General features: G+C 39.5%; 3 protein-coding genes across 3 annotated transcripts; 1 reads left to right on the top strand and 2 right to left on the bottom strand.

The window, feature by feature from the left end:
• The first annotated feature begins 137 nt into the window (after positions 1-137).
• On the top strand, positions 138-2,329 carry LOC118428228 (ragulator complex protein LAMTOR4-like). The gene is made up of 4 exons (XM_035838235.1): positions 138-277; positions 979-1,065; positions 1,535-1,655; positions 2,152-2,329. Exons 1-4 carry the CDS (start codon positions 275-277, stop codon positions 2,247-2,249), a joined length of 309 nt encoding a protein of 102 aa, XP_035694128.1. The 5' UTR covers positions 138-274; the 3' UTR covers positions 2,250-2,329.
• A 564-nt stretch (positions 2,330-2,893) lies between these two features.
• On the bottom strand, positions 2,894-7,704 carry LOC118428323 (sterile alpha motif domain-containing protein 9-like). Its single transcript, XM_035838372.1, has one exon. It carries the CDS (start codon positions 7,200-7,202, stop codon positions 3,645-3,647), a length of 3,558 nt encoding a protein of 1,185 aa, XP_035694265.1. The 5' UTR covers positions 7,203-7,704; the 3' UTR covers positions 2,894-3,644.
• LOC118428040 lies at positions 7,508-11,613 on the bottom strand. The gene is made up of 8 exons (XM_035838004.1): positions 11,569-11,613; positions 11,285-11,350; positions 9,979-10,415; positions 9,626-9,773; positions 9,300-9,390; positions 8,810-9,055; positions 8,336-8,404; positions 7,508-7,674 (listed from the first exon to the last, which is right to left on the bottom strand). Exons 2-8 carry the CDS (start codon positions 11,318-11,320, stop codon positions 7,508-7,510), a joined length of 1,194 nt encoding a protein of 397 aa, XP_035693897.1. The 5' UTR covers positions 11,321-11,350; positions 11,569-11,613.
• Between the last annotated feature and the right edge of the window lie 284 nt (positions 11,614-11,897).

Raw genomic sequence — 11,897 nt, 5'->3', positions numbered from 1 at the left:
TATCAAAGTTTAAGAACTGTTAGAACTATTAACACTACTACTACAGTATATTCTGTATCTATTTAGGCTAACTTTGAGTGAGAGAATTGTACAGAATCCGGTGAAAAGTCGGAGGAAGCGAAGTCTCGTGTACGGCGAGAGTTGGCATGACGGATGGATCTTGTGATTGACCCCAGGTCACGCCACTTGTGACTGCAGAGCTGTGCAGTGTGCATGCGTGGGGCGAGTTTTCCGGACTGTTTGCTGACGTACAGATCGCTCAAGACTGCTTAAAATGGTAAGAAAGCATGTTGAACAAGCCAAGATATTGGAAAGGTCAGCAGAAAGTCTGTCATACCGAAAACTACGTGTCCCAAGCTAAAACTCTAAGTAAGATATGGTTTGTGGGAGGGGGGCAAAGCTATAGTATAGGGCAAAGAACTTGCATTAATTTATGATATGTTGTATACTATATTCCCAGCGTCTTGTAACGTTGTTGTTCAACATACCTTCTGCATTTTAATAAAATTAATCATTTTTGACGAATGTTGACAAATTACAAATTTTCTATCAAAATTATTTTTGAAACATATGGTTCAACTTTGTTTGGAAATTGGAGTGATTAGAGTGTTGTTATTAAGTTTTTACCTGACCTGAACCGCAGAGGCTGTTAGGAACTGGAAGGCAGGTAGCCCACTGTTGCTCAAGAACGGCTTCGATGTGTCTATTAATTCTGTTCTTGAAGCTGTACACAGTGTACTGGTTCACAGATCAACAGGAAGTTTGTTTCAAGTTACACGAAAGTATACTTAAAGCGTCTTGAGAATTGAAGGGTAGCCATGGGGCAAAGAATTTAAAGAGTTGCTATTATCGCAAAAAGTTCACCTGTCTGAGTAAGCTTTCAGCGACACCTTTGACATATTACCCACAATACCTGTCACTGCTCATGCGCACTTGGAATAGTGAAGTTGCTTATTGGATGGTTTTGTTGTGCCACAGACCACCAGTCCCATCACCGCCAGTCTAGACCGGGTGCCGGACCAGGTGGGGTACCTGGTCATGAACGAGGACGGAGCCGTCATGGCGGTGAGTAATCATCTGTCAACTTTTAGAATCTAATTTTCCCTACTATTCGAAGCAAACCACCATTGTGCCATCAAACCATTGATCAGAAGGGATATAAGTTACATGTAGGTGTGAAAGTGAATTTGTGAAAGTGTCCTTAAATCATTGTTATGAAGGATTAGGAATAAGTGGGTAGGAACAGTCAGGTTTCGAGTGAGATTGACAAAGTGACAAAGCCAAAACAGCATGTTTTCCATCCTATCTTGCTTTCCTAGAACCCCCAAATCTTAGACAATCACATCCTTGTTAAACTAAACCTACCATTTGTGTGTGTGTGGACAGCAAATAACTAAAGAGTGCCTAGATAGATTGTATTGATATTTGGGTAGGTCTTGTAATTTGAGCCCTTGTGTTGATTAGACTTTGGGTCCCCTGGTGGCTTGTCATGGTACGCAGCAGAATATCTGGTTTTGATACTGATTTGTTGCAGTCATCAGGAGGAGAGTTAGAGAATGATGAGGCAGCAGCAGGAGTGATCATGAAGATGGTGGATGTGGCGCTGAGACTACAGACGGGCACAGACAAACAGGAACCATTCAAACGGTTATCAGGTCAGCCTCCCACTACTGATCTGCTTTGGTGTAAATCTGGAGTGAATACGACCTTTTGGGGTTCCTAACCCGTTTTCACCCCAAACGGTGGGGGAAACTGGAGTAGGTGGTTGGACATCATTGTTCATTGACTGACTATGCAAGTTTGAGGTGAAACCCCATGTGTTTACTTTGCAACCGTATACACAATGGAAAAGTCACCCTATTATTTTTTCAACATACAATCCTTATGAGTTAGTGACTTTAACATGTCCAACTGATTTTTACCAGTCAGCTGCAGACATCATGATTTGTTCTACCAGTTCAATCAAGTAATGCTGAAGAAGAGTGATGGATGTCACTAGTTCAAAATGCCTGGAAGCAAGTCTCCAAATATCCAGTTTAAGAAATTGATTCGTCTTTAAGCACCCAGAAAGTCTTTTGAAGTCAAGTTGATTGTTTCCTGAGATGTGGAATGCTTATCTTTTTTACTAATTACGTTTCTTTTACCTTCCAGTTATCTACGATGAGCACATGTACATGGTCACCATTTCCAACCAGAAGATTTATGTTAGCAAGAGAACAAATGAGCATCATGAACCCATTACAGTCTAGCATAAAGGGCACATTTGTGCTACTAATTTAGCTCACATATTGTTTTACAGCAGTTTATCGGTCGTCCAAACATACCTTGCATTTACTAGGTAGGACTTCATTTAAGAAATACAACGCATGATTAGTTCTTCAAAACAAGATATTACATATAGCATATATGTGAATTTTTGTTGTTGCTTGTATTCTGTCAGTACATCAAAAGTCACTTCAAAGTTGTCTTTGAGCTCTTTTCAGATGTTTGAAGGGTCTTTATACTCATATTTCTGTCTTCTTACTGGATTTAATCCCTCTGATAATCATAGGCAGGCAGGGCAGGCATAATCATATGTAATAACTCAACCATAGTATGGATTTAAGTTTTCTGACCGCTTTGTGACAGTTATTCACTCATGAAGTATGACAAATGCACATTCACTAAGCTCACCCAGTTTAATAACTGTAAAGAGAAAACAAACAAACAAACATATAAATAATTTGACTTTTTGTTGTGCATACAGTAGTAGCTGTAACATGCACTTGAGAAATGTTAAGTATTATTCAAAGAGGTGAAAATGTGGGATTGTGTGGCACAATCGGCAGGGTGTTTCGTACCACAATGTATGGTATGTAACGTTACATAGTACATACATCTGAAATAATTCTTATAACAATCTAGGTTCTCTCATCATTTCTATAATAATATAACAACATTATAAAATACATGTTTATGCATAACAACGCAATGTTGATAATCAAGAATTCAGCATATATGCATATATGCTATTATATTACAATGTATGTTCTGCAAGAGTTACATTGTAATGTTCACTGTGTTACTGAAATGATTTGTCTACCATGCCATCTCAAAACATACTTGATGAGCATGCTACATTGTACTGGAGTTATTTTAGGCTTAGGTCACATTTCCAAACCGGGGCCCGTTCGAGCAGATTTCGTGAGCGAAAAGACTGATATGACAGACATCAAAATACACAAAATGTCAAAATAAGATTCGTGGACATGATTTGTGTATATTTCTAGGGATACAATTTAATTTTTCATTTCTTAAAACATCCCGGCCGGGCCCCGTTTTGGAAATGTGACGTAGGCCTTACAAGGCACATACAGAGGTGTATAATAGATAGAAAGTTAAGTACTTGCTTAAATAATCCATCATAATAAACCATAATTCTCTGATATTTCCAAAAGGTTGAATGCAGGCAACACTGATCACTTTGAATGTGATAAGATATATTGAAAATGTTGACAATGTTTCTCTTAACAGATTAGATTAATAAGATAAGCAGATGAAATAACAATAGAATCACATTTAGTATTTAGTAGGTTGATTGTTCATTGTCCCTTTCATAATGGTTAGATTATATATACAATGAACAATTATAATGTACTAAGTCTTCAATATGAATAAGCATGTGCATAATCATCAACTTGCCTTCTTACATTTATTGGGAAGCCACAGCTACAGTAGACAAATGGTACTGCATCATCTGTTGCCCTTTCATTAGTTTTTCCACATGTTGTGCATTTAAATCGTTTTAGCTCTGTCACATTAAATGCCTCAGGGCCAGACTCGAAGCTAAACCCAAGCAAGAACTGAACACGGGTATTCACATATCTTCTATCCCAGAAGCCTGAAGCAGCTGGCACGAAAAACACCTTAATGCAATCAAAGTCTGCGACCCTTCCCATGTCCATTTCAATGGTACCTTTAGCATTAGAGTGGCATTCTCGTATGGTTCCAGTGAAACTGTCTAGCTCTCCTTTGAACTTCCAATTACGTGAGTCGGGGTCCCAGTTCCTATGTTCTTGATTGTGGCCAAGACGTTTTATTCCACAGCTGGATGAAGTAACATACTCACGGCACAGTTTAGGCCTGCCAATGCTTAGAGAAGCTCGTTTCAGTAAAGGCTGAAGCCGCTTCATTTCGGCAAAGCTCCCTCTTGACCCAGTTTGACCCTTTGTACCGATAGCTAGGACAGCTGTTAGAACATACAAGTAGTATACAGAATACGGTGACTTACGCCTGTCATACCACTGCCTCACCCTAAGAAGGACTTCCTCAATGGTGTAGGGCCTTTCAATTAGTTCATGCCTAATTGCTAACAACCAGTCTTTCATGTCATTGTCAAGGTTGTAATCAAGGCCTTTCTCAAATACTTCCTGGAAATTTTGCTCATAGAGAGTAATAATGTCTTCTATGTCAGATTTTCTCATGTTGTCCCAGTACCAGATGTTTTTGACAGCTGATCTACTTTGGTTGAGCATTCTGTATGCTGCTAGCTTCCCTCTTCTACCCCGTATGGACGACACATCTGTCCAGTTTTGGATTGCTAGTGCAGCATCTTTACAAAGAAGGCAGTACCAGTCAACAGATGTATGAAATTCCTGAGGAAGTGTAAAAACTTTCTCATAACACTCCCTGATCAGAGAATCTACTTCCCACAGCAAGTCTTTTATGTACTCATCTGCACTTTCAGACCCAACATATGTTTCATAATCACCAAAGTTCTTTTTGATAAACTCAATGAGTTTCAGCCGCAATTTGATGTCGGGGACATAGCCAAACGAATCTTCGTGGCCTTTCTTGTAGTACTCCCTGCACTTGGCAAAAGCTGTAGATGCTGTCTTTGCAAGTGCTACTGCTTCTGTGATGACTTCATTAACATCTATATGTTCTTCACAAGTCGCAACACTGCCAAGGCGCCCTATGTTGCTGGACATTTCAGCTTGGTAAATACATCCCTTCATGTTATAAATACGACTCAAAGGAGTGTCTGCACCCTGACTGTCTTCCTCAATACCTTCCTCAAATGATGCAGCCATATAATGATGGTACTGCTGTCTTTCTTCTTCACGAATCTGTATTGCTTTCTCAATATACTTCTTTGCAACCGGGTATTCTTCACGTACTAATGCACAAAACCGTGCAAGGTGTGCAAGGCAGTGAGGGTTTCGAGGAAAGTATTCTACTAGAAGTTGGAATATGGCATACCTCTCTGTGTAAAGAGGCCGCTGAGATGGAATGTCAAGTATAAGTGAAGACAGATGTCGTTTTGTTCTACCAATCATCAAAATTTCATTGTTGTCTCTTGAAAAGAAGGTTGCTATCACCACATTGATAAGGTCTTGGCACAACCGTTCCTTTCCACTTCCAGCCTCTATGATGAACATTGCTGTAAACTCTTTAAGACATTTTGTAGCTGATGAACTTAGTCTCACATTTGACTCCCTGCTGTGTGGTACAGGGCAAAGAATCTGCTCTAAGATCTCCTTAGCTAATGCATGGATAGAAATTCTCCAATAGTTGCCATCTTCTTTGTTTATGAACTTCTTAGCCTCAAATGGCAGGCTGCCAAAATCAACTGTATCTTTCTTCCTAATGCCTAAGATGTTGGCAAAGAATTGGCCTGGTATTGCAGCTTGGCCATAGTAGTAGGTCAGAGACAAGAAACCTACAGCTAATCTCCAATCTGATAAGTCCTTCAACAAATTGAAGTGACCATCTAGTTTCAGATAGCCAGAAACATATGACTGAACACCACGAAACTCATACTCAAAAGCTGTCAGACCGAACTCAAAGACACGTGGGTTTTTGTGTGCCTTTGCATCATCAACTAGTTTTTCGAAATCATCTTTCTTTTCCGGGCAATTTCTTGAGAACACTTCAGTTAGTCTTATTGCTTCAGGAATGCTTACCTCTCCTTTCAGCCAGAACCTGTCACCCTCTTTATCTTTGTCTATCTTGGAAGAATATCTTTGTACATCAAGAATGACCAATGGAGTGAACTGCCTGCATGTTTCAAACGTTTCCCTTATCAACCTTGACTCTGTCTTTGAGATCCGACTGTCTTCAACGACAAAAACAGGAAGACTGGTTTTGTTGTGCAACCATTTGATTCTTTTATGTATAGCATCATTGTCATGTGCCAAGGATGTGACAAAAGCACAAGGGCAAATCTTTTCCAGATGTATGTCCCACAGAACCCTTCTGGCCAATGTGGTGCCACCAGCGCCAGGGGCATGATACAGGGTCTTTATGGCAGATTTGCGACGATTGAGGACAGTTTTGATGCTTGCCTCAAGTGCAAATTGAATGTCCCTGTCCACAGCATATGTTCCTAACTGGAGTTCAAACCAGGAAATGGTACCCCCGTGGTAGAATTCTCTTCCAAGATCATTTCTATTTCCCTGGAAAGAAACTGAATGGTCCTGCTCTAAATACAAAACATCCAGTTCCTCTGCCAACCAAGCGACATCTTTTTGCTCAATTTCTACCTTAGTCAGAACCCTCTCTGTAAGGGCAGGAAGCATGTATCTAGTTCTAGAGGGGATTTTGTTACTCGCTTGATGTTGTAATTGCTGACACATGGTTGCAAGTGGTACAATGTGAATGTCGGCATCACTCACTTCAAGCTCCGAGCACATCTCATTGAACTTTTGCAAAGTGGTTTCATCATTTGGCTTTTCTCTGAGACAGAAAACGAATTTCACACCATCTGTGATCCTTTCATCCATTTTGTCAAGGAGACGATTCAGATGGGGAAGGCACTTGTAGGATCCGTACCACATCACAACCACTGTCAAAGGCCTCCTTCGACAGCAGAAATCAGCTAGCTTTTCAATGTGAGAATTTATTATTTCGCCAACAGACTTTTTCCACTCTCTCTCTCCTACATTAAGATCATCTATAGGAAAGAACCATTCTGTTGCTTTGTCATGAAGGCTTTTTGCATTATCTCGACAAGTGGTGATGTACAAACTTCTTTGGTTTCGTAGAGGAACTTCACAGCGTGAAAAGGTGCAAGATTCACGGCTGTTTGGATCAAAGTCAAAGACTTTAGTCCAAGCGACATCTGCAAGTGCTTCTATGTGAGCAGAATCATCTTGTTGGTCATTGTAAACAACCAAACAGTACGCTCTGGCACTAGTTTTAAAGTGATCTACACTTTCCATAACTGAATCCCATATTTCGTCAGCAGATGTTAAAGGACTTATGGTGTGAGTCAGTGTTGCTGTATTCTCGCTATATCCTGAAATAGTGTCATTAGAAGCAGTAGCACCAATATATGTAGTTGGTGTGATGTGGTATGGATACCGTAATGGGTAATGTTGCTGGGGAGGTTCCTGCAGCTGGGGTGGGTAGCGCTGAGCATGTAAAGCAAAAGCACTAAAATTTTCTGGTTCTGAAGTTGGCTCTTCGTCAGCAAACAGTTCTTCTATATTGGAGACAATCTTTGCCCAATCCCTGGGGGAGACACCTAGGGTAATCCTGCCCTCTTCACCAGCAACTGATAGTGTAGTGAGTACTTCTCCATAAATGTCCCCTTTTTTGAAAGCTTCGATGTATCCTGGTAACTTGTCCCTATTGAGTTGAAGTCCATGGAGCCATTGGCAAACATGGTCAGTTGTCCAATCGAGTGGCTGCCTTGGGAGATTCTGGTCATGTAAATGCAAGTGTACATCTACATGCACCTGACTCTCTGCACTAGCTTGTACTTTTGCTTGTGTATGAGACGGCAGTGGACCTAATGAAAAATTGGTCTGTTCAGCTTTCTGATCAGGAGCTGGTGAAAGAATACTGTTGGATGCAGCTCCTTCATACATTCTTTCTCCGGTATCGGTTCCAGTAAAATTTGAAAATGCTAGTGCAGCCTTGGGGTCAGTGTTATCAAAGCTTGAGAGGGAAGCATTACTCTCTTTGTTCATACTATAATCATGCACTATTCCTTTAATTTGCATAAGGTCAGAACCAGGAAGAGTAACAATGTTTTGTGCCACTGCTCCTGCATTTTCGTCATACTGAACAAACCCAGCTTTAGGTAATGTAGACTGGTCACATGTATCTTCATTCAAGTTTTGCTGATTTTGAAAAGCCTTCTTTTGTTTCACTATCTTCTTCTGTTTAACAGCTGTGACACGACACACACCACCCTGTTTTTCCTCTTTGATTGTGAACTGTTTCGGATGAGCCTCTAGAAAAGCTTTAAGGGGACCACACCCATAAGCTTTGAATTTCTTACTATTACCCTTTGAATTCGTGTTTTGATTGAACCTATTAGCAAGTTCATTAACAGACAAAGCCTTGCCTTCTTCAGGTAACAGCTGGAGTAGAGTGTCAACCAACCATTCTTCAGACCCTTTCCTTGGAGGGATACCTGAAAAATAAGATGATTTCATTTTGACTGAATACAACAAAATCATTTAACAGTAAGGATGGTTGAATGAATGGGAAAACTTGAAACCTCATTTTGTTCTGAATTGCTTTTTAAGATAAATGATGCTATATTGGCATAATGGTCACGTTTTTTAAATGTAATTGTGCTACTTACATCAACTATAAGCCAACCTAAACTTGCACAAAAAACATTGATAGTAGAGATTGTGCAGTTTGTGGGTTTTATGAAATGAGAAATGTAATCATGAATTCCAAATGCTAATCTGTTTTTACAAAATCATCATTAATGTATCATACTATTCCATAATGCAGAACTATCAAGCCTCATCACAATGATGTATCTTTTATTATGATACATAATAATGACAAGACCAGTCTAACTTACCGAACTTTTCTTCCTCTACCCCAGCTTCCCTCAGTTTCTCCTTCAGTTGTTCTTTAGTTGCTCTGGTCCCTTGTGTCTCCTTCCACCTCACCAGCATGGAGAATATCTGCTGCTCTGTCTGGTAGGGGTTGTCAGCCTTGAACTTGTCCACATCAGCCTTCTTCATGTCCAGGTAAATGGCCAGGCTTTCCCATTCTGCACCCAGGTTCTTGGCAAGCTTTTGTAGCTCCTTTTCTGTAACCTGGTCTGTTAAATTAAAAGAAAAGAACTAATTGAATAACCTGTTACATTAATGAAGGTACACAATAAACATGAAACAAATATTGAAATTACTTAAGAAACTGAATAACCTGCTTTTCTTTCTTTTTTTTAAGTGCAGTGTTTTCATCATCATGAGGCAGTTATAAGAATGAAGTTATGCCTTGATGCCTTTTTCTGCAAACCCACTAGATGCATCAGATTTTATTTTTTTAAGTAGAAATCATAATACCCTTGTCAGATCCTCCCTGAAGGCTGATATGTAATGCCACATTGCTGTCTGGTCCAACCAACTGGTCATCCAAGGTTAGGAGGTCCACCAACTATGATGTTGTGAAGAAAATCCTTGATTTGTAAATTCGAAAAACATGAAGTAACTTGGACAACATAATAATCTTACTAGTTTTTGATGATCATGGTACAGTGTCACTACCACTCTGGATCTACATGTAGACTACTCTGGTACAAGTCAGTTGATCTGACTCATTGGCATTTATGTTGAAACTTTCTTTGAGTTTGACCAGGAATTATTAGTTCTGTAGGCAAATAATGTTTTACCTTGTATCCCTTGCACCACAAAGTTGCTTTTACGGGTATTTTGATCCCCTCCTTCTGTTGTATAGCTGCTTTCAGAACTGCAATGGTGTCGTTACTCTTCACTTGAACTGGAATCAGGGTCGACAATCCCAGGGTGTAGACTGTGAACCTGTGACAAAAAACATAAAATGTATGTGATGTACATGTACATGTATCACATTGTATTTCTTGCAAAGGGAGAGTAGCTATTAACTATGTACTGACCTGGATGAGATTAATATGTTTCTTTTGATTTGATAGAAACATGAAAAGATTTCAAAAGGTAAATTTTCATGATTTTTGTGTCAACAGATGAAAGATCCAGAATTGCCCACCTCTTAGGAAGTGTTCTCACAGTTTTTGTCGTAGCAGCAGCTTTTGTATGTCCTCTCTGCATTGCACTTGTCTTCTTCCTGTGAGCTGCTTTTGCCGAAGAGTCCTTCCATGAATGGCATTTAGAAGTCATCTTTGAGGAAAATAAGCTCTTCCTGTGAGACCTTTTTGACTTCGGCACAACCATTCTGGAACAGATATCTTCAGAAATGTGCGGTGGTCTGTAGGGATGCTTGTGGAATGGGAGGTACATGTAGCTGTCAGTCTCTGGAGGGTCATCACAGAGACTGGACTCTGTTGTTTCTTGCCTTGCATTTTGCTGTTCTGCCTTTGTGAAGTACATCTCACGACCATGTTGTCTTTTCTCCGTATTTTGCACAAGGACAGGATCTGGTGTTCTGAACAACTTCACTCTGGTGCCACAGACAAAAATTTTGCCCTGCAAACGAAAGAGTTTGAAATACTGAATAGAACCTTCACTTTGCAATTTCCACATTTATAGTATACCTGGGCCCCGATAACATTTGATATGGGTGTTTTGGACCGGTTGATGAAAGACTTTATGTCATACCTGTGACGCGAAAACGTTCGATACGGGTGTTCCGGACCGTGTGATAACTTTTCATATCACACAGGTTCTAAGTTGTATCACACAGGCTTCCTTCGAGTAAATCGAACTATTTAGGACGGGTCGAATACGGCACAGTTGAAAATTTGAAACCGGATTCGGACGATAGAATTGCTGTTGTTACAATCTTTTGTTCAAGGACACATTTTCTCAACTTCTGGTGCATTTCGCATCGAAATATGTGTTTTCTCAGGTGGGTATGACATAATGAAATACAACACAGTGAATTCCGTGTCACCCTCTGTCCCAGCCCTCCCTTGGTTCAGATCGCCCTCTAGCCTTTGGGCGATCCTACCCACAGTCAGGCTGGTACCTAGGGTGATATGGAATAACATTTCTTGAAGCTGCTATATTGAGTGATAAGTTTTGAAAACAAAATTTTCAAAATTTAAAATTGAATTATAGTTATCATAATCATTTTCGCTTATAACCATAATAATAAGACACCAAAACACAACATTTTCTTATCATCTGGAACAAGAATAGCATCATCCAATAAACATAAATGTTTACCATGTCAAAATGTAACAAAAGCAAATTAGAATTATGTGTAAGGTGCAATTAGCTTATGTAAAGAACCTTCTCCCAATGACTTTTGTTGTGACCAAATTTGGCCATATATGCATGGGTGCAATCCTTAAGTTAAATGCGATATCCGTCTTTTTCAATTGAAGACCCACCTGTCTGCCTTTCTGCAAGGCCTTCACCACAGACATCCTCTTGGAAAATGTCACAACAGCACATGCCTGCAATCAATATAATCTACCATTAAGAATAAAGAAATGGATACTACCTACTACTACTACATTTGTACTATTAAGGTATTACCACATTTAAAACATAATTTATGTATATCACCTGATTCATCCTCTTTAAAAATGCCACTGTGGTTAAATTTAAGAAAATAAATTGTCAAGTATGAGAGTATTAATCTGTTGCTTAAAGAAATCAAAGTTTTACATACCTTTGGACGGCTGTACCTGAGGTTTATAACCTTTCCCAAAGTTGCTGTAATTAAAAGATAAATGTTTATTTTATCTTTGATATGGGACTAAAGAACATCTATCAGAATTTGGACACAAAATGAGTCTGAACTTCAACTGAAGTTCAAGCATTACTAAGGCAACAGCATGTCAATTTTATGGATGGCGTCCTCTTCAGATTGCAAAAATAGTAAGAGGGCAAAAAAACAAGATGGGTACAAAAAATAAGATGGCTACGTTTTCAAAATAGACACCATAAACATTGTAACAAGAATTACAAGAACTAATCATGGTATGACTATCACAGCAT

Source organism: Branchiostoma floridae, chromosome 12 (genome assembly GCF_000003815.2).
Source record: "Branchiostoma floridae strain S238N-H82 chromosome 12, Bfl_VNyyK, whole genome shotgun sequence".
In the NCBI taxonomy this organism is placed as follows: Eukaryota; Metazoa; Chordata; class Leptocardii; order Amphioxiformes; family Branchiostomatidae; genus Branchiostoma; species Branchiostoma floridae.
The sequence above is the reverse complement of the archived record's forward strand: the minus strand, read 5'-3'. Positions and strand labels throughout refer to the sequence as shown.

Coding starts and splice junctions, on each gene's coding strand:
- LOC118428228 (XM_035838235.1), top strand. Junction 1,066..1,534: donor AGGACGGAGCCGTCATGGCG/GTGAGTAATCAT, acceptor GATTTGTTGCAG/TCATCAGGAGGAGAGTTAGA. Junction 1,656..2,151: donor ACCATTCAAACGGTTATCAG/GTCAGCCTCCCA, acceptor TTTACCTTCCAG/TTATCTACGATGAGCACATG.
- LOC118428323 (XM_035838372.1), bottom strand. CDS start 7,202: ATGGAAAGTGTAGATCACTTTAAAACTAGTGCCAGAGCGTACTGTTTG.
- LOC118428040 (XM_035838004.1), bottom strand. CDS start 11,320: ATGTCTGTGGTGAAGGCCTTGCAGAAAGGCAGACAG. Junction 9,774..9,978: donor GTGAGAACACTTCCTAAGAG/GTGGGCAATTCT, acceptor TTTTTGTCACAG/GTTCACAGTCTACACCCTGG. Junction 9,391..9,625: donor TGTGGTGCAAGGGATACAAG/GTAAAACATTAT, acceptor ACAACATCATAG/TTGGTGGACCTCCTAACCTT.